Source organism: Leuresthes tenuis, unplaced genomic scaffold, assembly GCF_036924035.1.
Source record: "Leuresthes tenuis unplaced genomic scaffold, fLeuTen1.0.hap1 SCAF_15, whole genome shotgun sequence".
Lineage (NCBI taxonomy): Eukaryota > Metazoa > Chordata > Actinopteri > Atheriniformes > Atherinopsidae > Leuresthes > Leuresthes tenuis.
The window spans coordinates 30,500,288-30,517,835 of NW_027325369.1; the positions used below are offsets into that span (position 1 = coordinate 30,500,288).

Genomic DNA, 17,548 nt, shown 5'->3' on the forward strand with positions numbered 1-17,548 from the left:
TTCCCTCAGTTCCCTGTTAGTCTCCAGTTCCACACCCATCTCCAGTGTTAATTATCCTCAGGTGTCTTGGATCAGTAATCACTCCCTCCACAGCATTTAGTCTCCTGCTTTCCTCTCATTCTTTGTCAGATCCTCACCGTCATGCTCGCCCTATACTCCTTGTTGTTCTGTCGTTGTTTCCTCCCTAGTTTTTTGCATAGTTTAGTTTCATTAGTTTTCTTGTGCATTTTCTAGTTTCTAGTTTTTTCCACCTTTGCTGCGATTTAGATTTTTGGAATAAACCTCTGTTAAATTTTGAAGTTCTGCGTCTGGGTCCTACCTTCCTGCTCCTGCGTTTCCTGACAGTCTTAATCTAGAGTCACCAATTAACCTGACATGCATGTTTATGGCCGCTGGGAGGAGGCCGGAGTACCCGGAGAGAACCCAAGATGTTTAAATTTTGCTTTTTTAAGATTGTACAGTCTGTGTTTTCTGCTATGTTGGATTAGCTATATAAAAAAAAAAAACACAGCTACCCATACTTAGCATCTGAAAGTAAATAAGTCTTCTTTGACAGCTTGGTCAAAGCTTTAGCAGACTAGGTTGAATTAAAAGCTCAATGCACAGTGGATCAGCACGTACCAGTAAAAACAGGGAGTTTCTTTTTACCCTGAGATAGTAAAACATTAAGGAACAAAACCTGGGGAGATGTAGTTGGAGATCAAAACAGATACAAAAAGTTTTTATTTTCACCCTTTTCTTGTTTTTCAGAAGTTTCACAGAAAATCTACGCTTTTATCAGGCTGTTTTTCCAGGCTCTTGTTTTACAGACTTTTTGTGGATGCTGTAGATATTGGCATCTCCTGTTCATCTCATTGTTTTCATTCCAGGTTCAGGTTTTCATTCATTTAGATTTTACTACATTTCGTGTTTCACTTTGGTTCCATTTCTGTTCCTCATATATTCAAATATAAAAGAGACTGACCCACTTTAGACTGCTTCGATAAAATATTCATTGCCCCGTCCAAATTCTTGATTAATACATTTTTTTTTTTTTACCCCGGAGAGCTCATTATGAAAACCTTTTTTGTGTTACTTTATTTAGTCCTTCTTTTCTGACTTTTTTCCACTGGCATCACAGTTGACACATTTCCTTTTACATTAGGTTTGTATATCTTAACACACTTCCACTGGATTGCACAACTCACTTTTACTGAACTTCAGTATCTTTGTCGGAGAACAACACAGCTTTTAATGCTGATTATGCCTGCATTTCCCAATGATTTTGCTTAGTTTGTACATTCACAATCTTCCTCCCAGACTTTCTGAGCGGAGTGTGTGGAAATGCTTGTGATTCTGTTTAAGTTGTGATCCTTTGAGATTTGGTTGAATGAGACAGAAAGAGGCAGAAATGTGATGGAGGGTATATTTGTTAGGTTTGCTTTTGGACTCCTTCATGATTGCTTAACCACTCGAGGCCTGAACTTGTTTAAAACTTAGCCATGGAATAAAAATGGGAAAGAAAATCCAAATTTAGTGCACTAGCTGCAAAACTTGATAGTCAAAAAGATCAACCCTGAACTCAGTGGAAGAGGAACACCAGGCAAAATTAAACTTGGAATAACTCAAGCAGAGATTGGCACTTCTGCTTCTGTCCGACTGAGCCAGAGAGAAAATAACTGAATGAGTCATTAAATATTTATGTTACTGAAGCAACGCTTCCAAATATGATGCAAAAGAAAAATAGCCAGATAATCGGTTGATAATATTAGTTTGAGTTATTAGAATATTGTAATAAAGCGTGTTATGACCCGTAATAAAAGAGATGGTGAAAAAAAGGAGTTAAGAGGTTTCTTTGATAAAGAAATTAACACAAACGGAGAAACCAAAGGCAGAAGATGCTGCTCAAATCAACAAATCATCCAAACATAAAAAGAATTTTGACCACTTTCTAAATAAAAGGGAACCTTTCCAACTTTCCAAACTAAACAAACCAAGACTTCAACAAGGAGAGGAACCTCTTAACCCTGAGGATTGCTGAAGTATAAAACAAATCTAAGATGCGTGAATGGTTCCAAAAACCCTTGATCAAGCTCCTCACATACACACCACAACAAGAGGTCAGTCCCACAAATGACCAGCTCCACAGAAATCTAGGCGAGCTGCACAGCCACACAGATGCACTAAATGCTGGTTGCCAGAGTCTTTTAAACAGGAGGTGCGCCAGCTGCTGCTTTAATTGGTGAGGAAGACTGGGGCACCATCCAATCGGCCTGCGAGGTAGGCAGACAGAAGGGTTGAGGGGGGCCAGTCCCAGTCCCTGAAGGGTCAACTTTTCATACTAAAAGATATAATAGTGCATCGCCGGGTCTGTCAAGAAAGTTTGTTGACTGTAGACTCGCTGTTGGGAAAACCAAGATTCCTGCTGGGGAGTTGCTTGACAGTTGAATTGGTTTAAAATCTATTTGCATGTGTCTCGATCAGCTATTGCATTCTGTGTGGTTTCTGCACCGAGCAAGGGATTGGGTGGAGGAATAGGCTCTGGCCCCTAACTCATGCCCTGGTCACATGGGTCCGTGCAAGATGGCCCCTCCTCTTTCTGCTGTCAGTCAGACATAGTTTGATGCATATTATATCAGCAGAGAGAAGTGAATAATCTATTTGTGTGTTTCTGCAGCAATAAACAATAAGTTTAAATCAAACCTTGTCAGTTTGTATATTGGTTTGGTTATTTACCGTTTACCTTTTCTTCAATTTTCTTTTCAAACGGGTTACTTTTTATTGAATTTGCCTGTCAAGAGTTTTTATTGCTCTCCAGATTATAGAAAATCTTATTATTCTATGTCTGGCTTCACAACAGGTTTAAACTTTCATAGAAAAGTAGTTTATTAATTTTCAAATTATAAAGCATGGATCATACCTCCATGTTTTTTTTTTTTATTGTTATTCAGGGTCCCACTCAGGCTATTATTGAATAACCAGGTATTCAACAAGGATGAAGTCATTTTGTAAATATGAAATATGTTGTAATCATCTGTACTTGCATAAAAGAGTTTCTGAAATATAGACTCCCCACGCAGTGCTTGTGGGTTGGCCGGGCTGACCCATACTTTCCCAGGCCACTTGTTTTCTCCAGTCCCCCCTCGGTGTCCTAATAAAGAGCTGGTAAAGTTTTTACTGCCTGTTGTTTTGTAGAGGGCAGTGTTCAGGTGCTGTGTGCAGCTCAGATCTGTCGTCTGTGTTTTTTAATGATGGGTCGGTTTAATAGTTTCACATCTTATTGTGTTATGGCAGTTTGGATGCTGTGGTGAGATAAATAGTGCCGTTTTATCCTCGTCAAAGACAGATTTCAGGCTTCAGCTCGAACTTTCTCGTTTCCTTCCTCTTCATGACATTGTCCTTCAGCATGAGCAAACACAAGATAACCTCACGTTTCCTACTGCAGAGGCAGAAATAAAACGTGAACAGATGGAATTGAAACAAACCCATCTCTGCTGGAATAGGCTACACATCTCTCCGTTGACCCATCATGTACGTTTCAACAGGAAACAGTTTTAATAATACAGTCTGCATCTGCTAGTCTGGTTTCTTCTGGGAGGAAAGTGTTATTTCCATACATCAAAATCAAAACCAGATTTTTCTTGAAATACTGCTGCATTTTAAATGCACGGTCTCTTCCCACAGTATACTAAATAAAAGGGTAAATCTGCTGCAGATGCCTCTTTAATGTAGCTGCTTTGTGCACCCGGCAAAAACACATAACTGGAGCAGACACAAAGTCTGTTAACCTTAAGAAATCGTTATAAAAGATTCGTGATCGTCCCTGGAGCTACACTTATGGCCACAAACAATGCTTATAGTTATCCAGCAATACATTAAAAATGCAACGGCTGCATGCGTTTAAGTACTAATAGTAATTACGGGGCATTACATGAAGGGATTTCACTGGACGTATCAATATTTTATGAAAAAGAAAAGTTGTTTCTGTGTGATACCATCTCATGCAAAATTGAATAATTTTTGGTAACTGATGTCATTTTAGTCATTTCTTTTTAAAGAAAGTATAAAGTCTCTTGTTAGGATTACAGCATTTCTGTCATATATGGCAATAAAATAGCATGTTGTGCTGCACAAATAATCAATTAACTGCTTATACAGCAATGAATTTGACTTTTTTATGTGAGAAGAGATCCAAGGTAACAATATGTTGAAAATAGAATTCAAAGGCTACCGATCCTGCAAAATAGCCATGTTTGTGCTAACAGTTACAACACCAGCTATGGTGTGTAGTGTGCTACGATCCACTTAACAACAGCGGAGTCCGTCCAAAGATTATGACATTTTATTAGCTTTGCAGGTATTTGGTGAAGAAAGATTGTAGTTATTCCTAAAATGAAAATCCTGATCATCATCAAAGTTATTGCATACTATGCAACAATGTGAATACAGGCTTATATAGCAAATTTTATGACAATCCAGCACGTGGTTTACCGCTATAAATGAAAAATATTGACAGAAACATTCAGGAGATCGGCATGTCAGCAGCAGATCTCTCCTTTGGAAACCAGGAAATGGAAGTGATGCATAAACCAGTCCAGCACTGGATCAGCATTAGTTGTGCTTTTGCAGTTTAAACCATAGCTGTTCTTGATCCCTTGTAAAACAATGAGCTGGAAAATCTCTTTACTGACTCGTCAGCATCTCTGATGGGTGCATTCGTGTGGATTTTGAGGCACAGTGATAGTAAAGGTACTGAATGGGGAATTTTCTTGTGAACATGATTTAATCTGATAGCTGTTGATGGGTGCACTCTGGTGACTTTAGAAAAATACTGCTCTGATGTAAGCTGCAGAAATAGTTTTGCAGGCCACATATTGCACAGCACCGTCATGAATCAGGCATCAGGCAAGTTCCCCACCAACATCTCTTGTTACACATCTTCCTCCTGCTCTTTTATTCTTTCACTGCTTCTCCTCCCTTTCCAGATACCTGTGAGTGCATGTAAAACCTGATCTAAATTCAATATTCAACGGTGAACATGTGTCTTTGCTGTATATGTAGTGTGTTTGCATTACACATGCAGCCTTCATTTGTGTGTAGGCTTCAGCTTCATGTATGTTCTCCTATAGTTCTTATCAGACTGACCTTGAGAACAGTTGTCTCCAATTCCTGGCAGCGTATGTACTCCTATAAATCATCCAGCTGGCTGTTTCTGCCTCTGATTGGTTTGATTTCAACCATTTAATCCAATTTTGTCATGAAGAAGTGATTGAGATGGAGCGAAGGAGGCAAGCTAAAGTGGGATTTCTCAGCTTTGCTGCATGAATCACTTCCAATGAACGTCCTGAATTTGGTTTGTAATCTTATTTTTAATTTACTCCACTTACTGAATTGAAAGGATTTAGCAATGTCTTCACATCACAACAATCATTAGCATGCCAGGCTGTCAAGTAACGTTTGGTTACAGTTTAAGACTACAAGTTTACTTTGTTCAAATAATTATAAGAAAAATGTAAGCTATATAATCAATAGTAGCTAGTAGAATCGATCTGTCTTTCTTTTTGTCTATGAGGGTTGGTTTAATATCCACAATATATTTGAAAGCAAAACACGAATGCTGAGTTGAGACTGAGCTGTGGTTCATTTTACTTGTTTGTGTGTGCACGTGTGTGTGTGTTCAGCCTCGCTCAGTGCTGCAGTCTCAAAGTGAGCTAATTGAATAAAGAGTTCTGATGTATTTAGGCAGCTGATGACCCCTGTTGTTCAAGTGGGTAAAGCCATTAGCTGAAGCATAAGGTTCACTGCAGCGGACACAAAGAACGGAAGAAAGGAGGCAGGCAGCAGGTTAGTTTAAGTGGCCCGAGCATTGTTGCTTTTTTTTTTTGTTGTGCATTAAATGCTGGAGCAAACAAGCAAAGTATTTGAAGATCCAGGGGACGAGTTAAACTATTTGAGAAAAGGAAATATATTCACTAAAATGTTTTCCAATCATCTAATCTCATTCAAGCTTTGTTTTTAAATCTATGCATAGAGAGTTCACTGCAAATTTGCTTAAGTTTTGTTTTAAATGGACTTAATTCTTTACTAAATGCCTGCTTTCTTTCAATGCATCTCCTGTGTGAGGCGTATTAATGCAGTGTTTCCCAGCCCTAGTCCTCAAGGCACGCTGCCGTGCATGTTTTCCATGTTTCCCTGCTCCTGATTCAAATGAATGGGTCTTCATCAGCCTTCTCCGGAGGTTAAAGAGTGGAAGAGCTGACCCACTTATCTGAATCAGGTGTGTTGGAATAGGGACACGTGGAAAACATGGGTCCTGTGCCTTGAGGACCAGGGTTGGGAAACGCTGCACTGATGAGTGAAAGGATGAACTTTTTTCATGACTTTAGCATTGTCCCAAATGATTTTGCATGTGCAAAATTCCAATTCTAGGCAACTTTGAAAGCTATTTAGCTTTGCCAATTACACACATTGTCATTTTTAATGAGCTGATGTCTTATGTTAGTTTGTGTTCAACGTTGTTTCAAAGTTGAGAAGCTTAGTTTTTTCCCTTTTTGTTTTCTATTTACTTGAGTAACATGATGTTTAAATTAAAATTTAAACCAGAATACTGAGGCATCTACTCCACAATGCTCCACCTTTAAGCCCCCAAACAGGCCAAAGAAATGCTGTGAAAGTAAAGGTGACAACATCCCTTAACGAACTGCACTTTTGTGGTATTTTGTGCTGTTTCAACAGTGATATGTAGCAATAAACAATAGTGCTCCCCTGACTAACAGCCCAGCACTCTGAGAATACTTCAGCATGTAAAGTGTTTTCCAAATGCTGACATAACTAATCTACTTGAACCAAACGAGTGCCATAGTAAGCGACCTGACACTCCTCAGCAAAGAGCCCTACAAAACTGCTGGATAACACAAAAGTAGTTTCCGACTTCGAATGCCACGTCTACAACATGTGGAAAGGAGGAAACTATGAGCTGAACCGCCAGCCAAAGATGAAAAACCAGAGAGAAAGAGCTTTTAAACTTAGCACTGAGATGTGAAAAATGTGAGAAAAACTGGGGATACTTTTATATTTCAGCTGTCAGTTAACTATGTTCTCATATTTTTTTACTTCAGCGTCTTTATTTTACTCTGTGAGGTGATACAGTGTTTTCATAGTGGTTCATATTTAAATGTATATATTCCTATGGCTGTATTTTAGACCATTTCTAATGAATAACTACTGTTTTTTCTGCTTAAAACTTAAAAGCACATTGCAAGCAATTGCACAGTGACATTAACCATCTTTTAACTTTATTTTTTTAAGCATTGAATGCCCTCAACAATGCATGAGCACTTTGGTAACTTGTACAGAATATAACCACTATTTACTGTCTTGTCTATTCAAGGAGGCTGAAAAAGACACACAGAAAACAGTGCAATGCCTGGCGTTCCACAGATGCTAACAGCTGAATTTATTACATTAAGGATGCGTCATGCTGAAACATTCAGGAGCATCTACATGGCCATAATAGTCACTTTAGCAATTAACTGAAATTCAGTTCACATCAGTGCAAATCAGTTCAATCCATCTAAAAAAATCTGTTTTAGGGAACTTTAGAAACCCAACAACTCATAACAGTTTTACCAGGCAAAGAAACCCTGAACATTCATTTGCTAAAAGGAGTTTTAAAGAAGAATAGAAGGAACGTTTGATTCTCTATTTGCTCTCATTATTGAAATCTGTTTCACTATGAAGCGTAATTGTGACCTCTAACGTTATATTTCCTAACTGGATGTTCATCAACTGCGGAAAACCTGAGAGAAAGCCGAGAAAAAACTAAATAAAGTCACCACAAATCTTCAATCATGACTTCTGAGCAGCTTCAAAACAGTTTGCATGTGTGAATACTTCCAAGCTGTCACGTTTAACTGCCAAGTTGTTCCACCGGTTGTCCCTGGGAGATTTGTTTCAGTGTACGGAGTGTGTGGAAAATCCATTTTTGCTGTCCGGGGAAGCCAGTTGTTCACAGCGAACAAGCCAGGGGTGAAACGGGCTTTATGGGGGACCGTCGGGGAACTCAGAAGACAGCTTTCAAAGAAGTGGATAAAGCAGGCTGCACATGCGTGTGAAACTGAATCGCATTTTACACACCTCTACAGAAAGAGCTTAATTTCCCGTCCTGAACCATAATCCCTCTGGTTAATTCACCCTTCCATTTGATCCCAGCGGTGCTACATCTCACCTCTAAGAGGACGGAATCAGTCACACGAGTGTAGAGGAGTTTGTTTGGAACTGAGCTCAGTTATGAGGGAATTTTCACTTCGATGTGAGTGTCATATACAACATAATCCTCTCTGTGTCGTGGATATTGTTTATAGTTTGTGTGACAAAACTAGTTCATCTCCTCATCTCGTCTTTCTAAATTGAATTCATCTCTCTTCCCTATTTTCCTTTCACACCTCAGCACTCATTTTAATTAGCTGGCTCTCTGATCTCTCTTTTTTCCTCTCCCTGTCTGATAGCTCTCCCTCGTTTCCTTTCCATTTCTCTGTCTCTCTTACTCATTCACTCTCATTACAGTCATTTCTCAGTGTAATTAATGAGCAGATATCTGCTTTCATGTCACGAGGGGTCACAAGCCCTCTGTAGGTGTGTATTGTGTGTGTAGTACCAACACATATGAGTCATCTTGTGCTCTATTTAGCTGCAGCTCCGTCTTTGTACTTTACTTTCTCTGCACTCACACAGAGAAGGAAAGAAAAAACAGGAATTGTATGACCCCCGACATGGCAGCAGATTTCAGCTCAGTAATTACACAGAGAAATGAAAGAGGTTTATGGAGAGAGAACCACACAAGTAGACCAGAGAAAGGTGAATGGCCTCTTAATCAAACCGAGGGAGTGATATGAGATAATATGAATATATAGCAGTTATATCAACTTGCAGCAGAGCATTACGACACTGGCAACATTCAGATAGCAATAGAAGAGTGGTCAGTTACTGAAAGAAATATCAATATGCTTTGCCAACACTTGCCTATTTTTGTCTGTCTAGACAGTGTTGTACTGTCTCAAAATCTGACACCAGTCACAACATTAAACCACCATGAGGGGGGGCTTGAAATGCTACAGCGTGGCACTTTGATCAAGAATAGAAGGAGGTATTCATATAAAATTGTTGCAGCAAAAGTTTGCAGTGTTTATCCATAATGATGACTGGGTTTGCATCTGTATCAGGATGAATCTGCAGATAAGATAAAAGATTCCAAAACAATCTTTAAATTGTAGGAGCAGGCATGAAGAAAAGAAAGGAGCACACATTTTCTGAGCTTATGCCTGTGATCTTAGAAACTTCAACCAGGAAGAAACACAGAACAGCAACAACAAGGAGACGTAAAAGGTTGAGAAATAGACACAATTATCAGGCATCACTGACATCAGGAGACTGATAAGTACGACAAAAAGAATAAAAGAAATCAAAACGACCAAAAACTGTTGTATTTTAGTCATAACAGATTTTTAACCCTAACCAGGAGAAGTTATTGGCTAATTCCAACTAGGAGGTGACTTTTGTCCTCACGTCTTTACACATTACCAAGGCAACTAGCAAACTAGCGTCCATGAGGGGGATGTGATGTTTTAGTTCTAACCATCATCTTATTCTTACCCGAATCAAGTCAATTTATTACCTAAACTCAGTCTGAAACTGATATTATGAACATGTGAATGATTGAAAACGCACCACGCCATCCAACCCGCTCTCCTTCCTCCTTTTGAGGACTTTTGGCTTCTTAAAGAACTGAAAGAATAATGACGTCTGCTCTGATGTGGATCACTTTAATCCTGATTTTCCCACGTTTTTAAACCTCACTTTTTGAGTCAAGGTTCTAATGATTTTACCTTGCCCCGTCTCTATTAAACTGCAATCATGAGTGCCTGCAAATGACCAAATATTTGTGTTATGCTCAGCATCATTACTGTTTTAGTTTGATCAGTTTGATGAACTTTGAGTTTCTGTCTCTCTTTGTTTGGTTTTTCAGGTGTTGTGTCCAGGTGCGGGGGGTAACCATGGAGAGGCTGTTGCTGTGTGTGATGCTAGCAGTTGCCATGGCAGTGCGGGCTCAGATCTGTCCGAAGCGCTGCGTATGTCAGATCCTGTCACCCAACCTGGCAACCCTCTGTGCTAAGAAAGGTCTCCTGTTTGTGCCCCCGAATATTGACAGACATACAGTGGAGCTACGGCTGGCAGACAACTTTGTGACAAGGTGATGATCACATCAGCAGAAGTAAACTTAAGCCACCATTACACCACTGCTACATTATTGCTTCTGCTTTAAGTGACAGCAACAGACTTCCGAGTCGATGCCGAATCCCCACGTTTTTAACAGAGCAACCACTGTTAAAGCTATTAAAAACATGGAGGCAACTATGAAAAAGAATCAAATGTTAGCTGGTATTTAAGTACTTTTGACTGGTGGCTGCGACCAGTTTTAAATTAGTCCATAGTCTCTATTTCACACAAACAAACAGTATTTTGACAGTCTTAGTTGGTGGTGGCTTAGAATCCCTTTCATTCAGTTTTCTGTTGTCATCTGTAGATGTTAATTACCCTTAATATATACACTCGGTCTAATCTTAACCCATGCTGCAGGTGTAGATAGTTTAGAATAGTGACTTCTTCCTTTTCCAAAAGAACTGCCCAGATCGAGCTTGTTGTCTTTTTCAGACGTTTTCTCTGAACTACACCATTTGTGTGAATAATTGTCATTAAAATTAAAGAAGACACGACAGACTCAGACATATTGTGTGAGACTCAACAACATGTTCCCAGAACTGGGAGCAGAGACTCTGAGCTATGAAGTCATGAGGTGTCAAAGCTCAGAGCTTCTCTGGCAAATAAGAATAAGGCAGAATATTTTAACAGAGCATCATCACCAAGACTTATATGTATAAAACACATTATCCACTGCCTTTGGAATGAAATGATTAAATTAAATGGTGTTTTTAAAAGAGTTTAAAAGAAAGAGTCAGTGGAGCAGCTCAAGGCTGTCTCCTGATGACAACGCAGTTTAGAGTCTTTGTAGAAAAATGTTCATGCTCTGATATTGAATGAGCTGTGAGAGATGTAAAGAGAACCAGATGTGAATGAATGAATTTAGATATGAAAAACCTTTTCATCGTTAAAGTATGCTTATGCATCTTTAGCCTATTAAAGTATGGACAAACAAGCCCCTTAAAAGGAATAGTCGTGACACCATCAGGTGAACTGAAAACATGACTAAGCAGATGTAGCACTGAGGAGTCTGTGGTTTCTTGTCAAATTTAACTGTATTTATCTGTGTTAACAGTGTGAAAAGGAAAGATTTTGCGAACATGACCCGGCTAGTGGACCTGACATTATCCCGAAACACCATCTCCTACATCACACCTCATGCCTTTGCTGATCTTGAAAACCTCAGAGCACTCCACCTCAACAGGTATGCACTGACAGCTGATGGATATGACGTGCAACCATCTTGAAATGTGACTTTTTTGCTTTCTTTAACATCTCACAGTAACCGTCTCACGAGGATAAGCAATGATACATTCAGCGGGATGTCGAAGCTTCATCACCTGATTCTGAACAACAACCAGCTGGTGGTGATCCACCAGGGAGCATTCAACGACCTGCTGGCGCTAGAAGAATTGGACCTCAGTTACAATAATTTGGACTCTATTCCATGGGAGTCTGTCCAGGTCAGATTTCTTTCAACCACGACATGATGGCTAAAAGGCCTTTGGAAAAAAAGGCAATCCCAAGAACAATATCAATGCCAAAACCTTTTGAGTTCTTTAAATGACATAAGACTGAAGATATTAAGACGTTTCGGACCCATATGAACTGTTTCTCCATGTCCCTATATCCTTAAATTTATCACCCAATAACAGGCAAAGTCTATCAAAAATAATTAGACAAGTAAAGGTCTCTGTTTTTCTCTTTGAACACTGCAGAAAATGACAAGCCTCCACACGTTGAGTTTAGACCACAACATGCTGGATTTCATTCCAGAGGGAACCTTTTCCCTTCTACAGAAGCTCAACCGACTGGATGTCACCTCTAATAAACTTCAAAAGCTACCACCAGACCCACTCTTTCAACGGGCGCAGGTTATTATGTTTGTTTATCTGCTGAATTTCAGTAAAACACTCAGCACAAAGGCGTTGAATCAACAGTTTTAATGTTTCTGATGATGATAACAGACCATGGCTCCAGCAGAACAGACACCGCTGGAGCCATGGTGTTAAAACCACATACTGTATATTTCTGTGATGTTAGCAGGTAATATTTTTGGATGCTGTGCGTGAACGGATGGAGCCCCAGTGGGTTGGCCTTGTCTCGATGCATACCCCCGATGCTCAATCAGATTGGTATCTCTGGAGTTAGGAATCGACTCTGTGCCTGCAGGCTCTCAGTTGTACTTCTCAAAATGTTCCTGTTTTTTAGGCATGGCAGGGCGCATTTTCCTGCTTTGTGCTGTGATGAATTATTGGTCTACAACAACATCTAAATCTGTGACACATGAAAAAATAACGTTTTTCACTTTATCTATCAGTGGTATGAATGTTACGTCTGATCGGTGTACCTGAAATTGTGAAATTATAAAAATGTATGCTTATTTCAACAAAATTATTTCATATTCCATTCTTTATGGATGTTCTGGGAAGCAGCTTTACTTCTTATACATTTGTGTCTGCATATATGTATTAATGTATACAGAGCAAGCAATTGATCATGTGTCTCTGTAACTGTAAAAATGTTGCTTGACCAGCGTTGTCATTTTGTCGCCCTCCCAGGTCCTCGCCACATCAGGGATCTTGACTCCCACTTCCTTCGCGCTGTCGTTCGGTGGGAACCCTCTGCACTGTAACTGTGAGTTACTCTGGCTGAGGAGGCTGAACAGAGAGGACGACTTGGAAACATGCGCCACACCTCTGCATCTCTCCGGTCGATACTTCTGGTCCATACCTGAAGAGGAGTTCCTCTGCGAGCCTCCCCTCATCACGAGATACTCCCACGAGATGAGGGTCCTGGAGGGGCAGAGAGTGGCGCTCAGGTATCACTTATAGTCTGAAATGAAAGGGAACGTAACGTGAGGACATGCAGTCAATGCAAATTTTATTTCTTTTTAATTAAATTCTTCATCCTTGTCATTATCCTCCAACCACTCAACACTCTGTCCAACATGACACATGAAACAACACTCAGAGAAATGAAAAGCCCAACTAATCGATTATACATTAAGTAGTAACATTGCTCAAAAAGATTCAGATGGACAAAACAAGATCAAAACAACAGGTCTGAGAGATGATGATTACCTCATTTGCATATATATTGGTCCCGCACTTCCAATTGTGATAGATGTTGTGTTTCCAATATAAAAATGACGAAAAGAGGGGAAAAAGAGAAATGAGTTACTATTATTTCTTTCCCTTTGTTGTATTTTGTCCTCAGCTCTTTGAAATAGGTATATATGTAGATTAGTGATGGTCATTCTTTGTCACTCTTGTTGCATCTATTCCAGTTCATACAACTGCAAACAGTTAGTGGAGTTACACAACGCCATACTGTTTATACTGGGGCTGTCATAGTTAACACGTTAATCAATGCAATGCGATTAATTAAAAAGATAACGCGTTTGTTTTTGGTGATCGCGGTTAAACGGAGCCTTAGCATTTGGCTTAATAAATAGGACAAAAGTCACTAAGAGTTCAGAGTTTTGACTCTGATGTGGCTAATGTCTGCAGTTTTTCATTCATTCAACTGTCAATAGGCTCTGTTTGTTGTCGACTACCTCTTCACTTTTAAGACCACATTTTTGTGACATTTTATGTGCTGTGTTTTTTAAATAGCACATAAAAATAGCGTTCATTCATTTTTTCTTCTTTTTTATTTGAAAGAAGAAATAAAAGAAAGGACATTTTTTCACAATGTCAAAATGTGAAAAAGACATTTTTTTCTTTGTTTATTTGATTTTAACTCTATATTTCTAATATAGCGATTAATCGTGAGTTAACTATGTAAACAATTTAATTAATCGCAATTAAAATTCTAATCGTTTGACAGCCCTAGTTTATACGTTTTTATCTAATTTCTACCTTATTATGGCATCATTTTAGCACAAAGTTTGGAACTGCGTGATAACTCTGAAATGGATGTTTTTGCTTTCTTTTTCTTGATTTAATTTCTTCTACAACTTTATACCTCATTAAAATCTGAGCTTGTTTTAGTTCAAAGCAGACATTTTAACAAGAACAACCTCAAGAACTGAAATGTGAAATTGCCACAAACTACATTTCTGGAATGTCCACTCGTCAACCCTCACATGACAAATGATAAATGGTGTCGGCCAAATCACAAAGTTTAGTTTCAGTGGGTGATGCCACAATTATATATTACACAATGAGGTGTATTTTGCCCATATATTCTTTGAAGTTTTACTGTACTTCCCTGAGCTCTCATCATGTTAATTTAAATACTGATTTTGGAGCTCTTTGTTTTTGATTGCCTACAATTTTGTTCACTTAAATGTTCTTGTATTGTTGAAACTATTTATTTTCTTAGCAATTTGCACTTAGATAAAAAAAAAAACAATTATGAGTAATCATTGTATGAACCTTCAGATGTTCTTTAATTAATTTACATGATTCATGTTTTTTGCAAAATATATTTTATAAAACTTTAAAATCAGAGAATCACTTCTTCTGAACCTTTGTTTGAATTTGCCATGATGCTATATTATGTAGTTGTTATTGTGTAGTAATAACTATAAGCTGTATTCAAAGTCTAAATCATGTTAATGTGGTCTGTCACATTGTAGATAATCTTAGACTTTTCAGCCATGTCCCAGAGGGAAAGTTGACACAAGCATCAAACAGTGCTCTCTTTTACTGTACACTTGACCCTGATCTGTTTTGTTACTGATAAATTCCACTCCACTGGTTCTTTATCTTTAAAGGTGTAAGGCAAGAGGTGACCCAGAGCCAGCCATTCACTGGATCTCTCCTGAGGGCAAACTGGTGTCTAACTCTTCCAGGACCGTGGTCTACAACAACGGGACTCTGGATATCCTCATTAGCACTGTGAAAGACACCGGCTCCTTCACCTGCATCTCCTCCAACCCTGCCGGTGAAGCCCACCAAACTGTTGACCTGGTTATTATAAAACTCCCCCACATCTCCAACAACACTAACAACATCCAAGAGCCTGACCCGGGATCTTCTGACATTTCAACGTCAACCCGAGGTGGTGCGAATGGCAGCAATGTGACAGGTGATGTGAAGGGTGGAGTAGATAAGAAGGTAGTGACAGCTGAAGCCACGTCATCAACAGCGCTGATCAAGTTTAATTTCCAGAGGAATATACCAGGCATCAGGATGTTCCAGATACAATACAATGGAACCCAGGACGACTCGCTGGTCTACAGGTAAGATTGACGGCATCTACGTCAAAGTAGCGTTCATTCATTCTGACTTCAGTAGAGTCAGACGGTTTACACAGTGGAAACTGAACCGTGATATGGCCAAAGCAGAGGTAGAGAATTACCCATGTCTGAGCTCTATAGATTAGATTACATTAGATTAAATGCAACATTAATGATCCTGTGAGAAAATGTGCTCACAGGGAACAGACAGCAGAAAAACACAAAATGTTAGAGAAGTAAGAATGTAATGCAAGTGGAGCACAACAGAATCGCTACAAGGATGCTAAGAGTCCCCACATCGGTGCTATCTGGGTCATATGAGATCACTGCACAAGGGTAATATGAGAGAACCAATAGGAACTTACATGGGCACTAAGTTCTCTGAAAGGGTGTTATTAGGGGTTTAGAAAATCATTAAATGGAGTCTTTGAGTGCACGTAACATATGGGCCTGCAAAGTCAAGGGTGCTATGTTGGAGCTATAAGGACACTATAAGAGCTTTATGAGGTTGCTACACAACTACTTAGAGTTCAATACAAGCAGGCGTGGCCCGATGTGAGATTCTCATGGTATGATTACCGTAGCACAGAATAAAGGTACTGAACGTTATTTTATCTCATATTCATGTTTATATGCATATATACAGTATATATAACCACCCCCATTAGCTGAATGAATGATATCTGTCCAACTCAGAAGCAGCCATCAAAGACAGAGTTGGCAGGCCATTAAAAACAGTGGAACATTTCAAAAGAAAGTGATATTAGCTACATTTAATTAGAGTACTAAAAGTCAAATGCGAATTTTGCAGAAATCTGTCAATTCTTTGTTTGTCTCCACTCGTATCCCAGTGAAATTATGTCAGAAGAGTAACCAGCTGATGTTTTCTGGGTAATGAGCTATGCTATCTGCCTCTGCAGCAAACATATGGATCAATGCACCAATGCTAGACACATTTACTCTCATAGCTGCAAACATTCACTTCAGGACAGCGTTATCTTGAGCACTGGCAGAGTCGTGTTCGGTGCTATTGTAGATATGAGATCATATTTGAAGTGCCGCCTCCTCAGGAGCATGTTTAACATGTGGGATTACCCACAAGGCACCACACAAGGGTACAGAAAAAACAATACCACAGGCAGTTCAAGGCTGAGGAAAATGTTTTATTAAATCATCTGTGCAACAAGTAGGAAATAGTATTGGTGATGTTGGATGATTCAATAAAAAAACTGAAATTGTAGTAATGTGGGAGCACTGGTTTTATCAGAGCACATGTGTTGATAATTCATTTTGTCAGGGCAGGTAAAAGAGGATGTAAAGCAAAGTGACCTCAAAAACCTCGATAAACGCAACACTGTCCAGTCTGCTGACTCAGGACGGTCTTTACAGGTCGAGATCTGCCAGCCTTTCTTAACTTTTTTCCATTTGCTCAGGATTACTTAGATTAGATCCATGTCAGGGGAAATGATTGTTATTAGAAGTAAATATTTACTCAGGTGAAATGGAGGGAGAGGGAATTAACAGGCACAAAGAGCCTCTGCGGGGAAATGAAGCAGCAGTAACTGCTTTTCCTCCCAGAGCTAATCCACAAACATACTTTATCTGTACACGTCATCATCAGGGAGTGAAGGAGCACAGGGATTGACAGTCTGAGTCACAAGGATGACAATCCCAGGGACTGTTTCCCCCAAAGGCAAATGTTTTAGTACAAGCTATTGATTTCTGATTTTTGATCGTGCAGTCTGTGTGACTACAGAAGGATGCAGGTAACAGAGATCATACAGCGATGGGTCCACTGGTATTGGCTGACATTTATGTTATTCCTAATCCTAATTCATAATTCATCAGCACTTAACCCCTTTTAGAAAGAGCATCACAGAGAGATGATGCAGATGAGCTGTCTGTCTTGTAAAGATATCCCAGGATAGCTGTTTTTCCTGTTTGTGTCCTGCTTTGTTACCCTCTCTCTCTTTAACAGTGCTCTCCAGCGCCTGTTTGCAGCTGTGCTTTTACACTTTTATCCTGTTTAGAAAATACTAATTTGTAGAGCAGGATGACTAATAAAGGCCGCTCCGTGTGGGGGCATGGAGGTGGAGTGATTAGACAGCCTTTCACCACTCTTTC

The 17,548-nt window shown here is 39.4% G+C and overlaps 1 protein-coding gene across 1 annotated transcript in view; it reads left to right on the forward strand.

The window, feature by feature from the left end:
• Positions 1–17,548, forward strand: part of lrfn5a (leucine rich repeat and fibronectin type III domain containing 5a) — a 95,218-nt gene that overhangs the window by 63,523 nt on the left and 14,147 nt on the right. Inside the window, exons 3-8 of the mRNA XM_072365941.1 lie at positions 10,004–10,228; positions 11,312–11,440; positions 11,519–11,699; positions 11,955–12,110; positions 12,798–13,057; positions 14,960–15,427. Coding sequence (XP_072222042.1) covers positions 10,032–10,228; positions 11,312–11,440; positions 11,519–11,699; positions 11,955–12,110; positions 12,798–13,057; positions 14,960–15,427 — 1,391 coding nt within the window. The 5' untranslated portion in view covers positions 10,004–10,031. The remainder of the gene's footprint in view (positions 1–10,003; positions 10,229–11,311; positions 11,441–11,518; positions 11,700–11,954; positions 12,111–12,797; positions 13,058–14,959; positions 15,428–17,548) is intronic.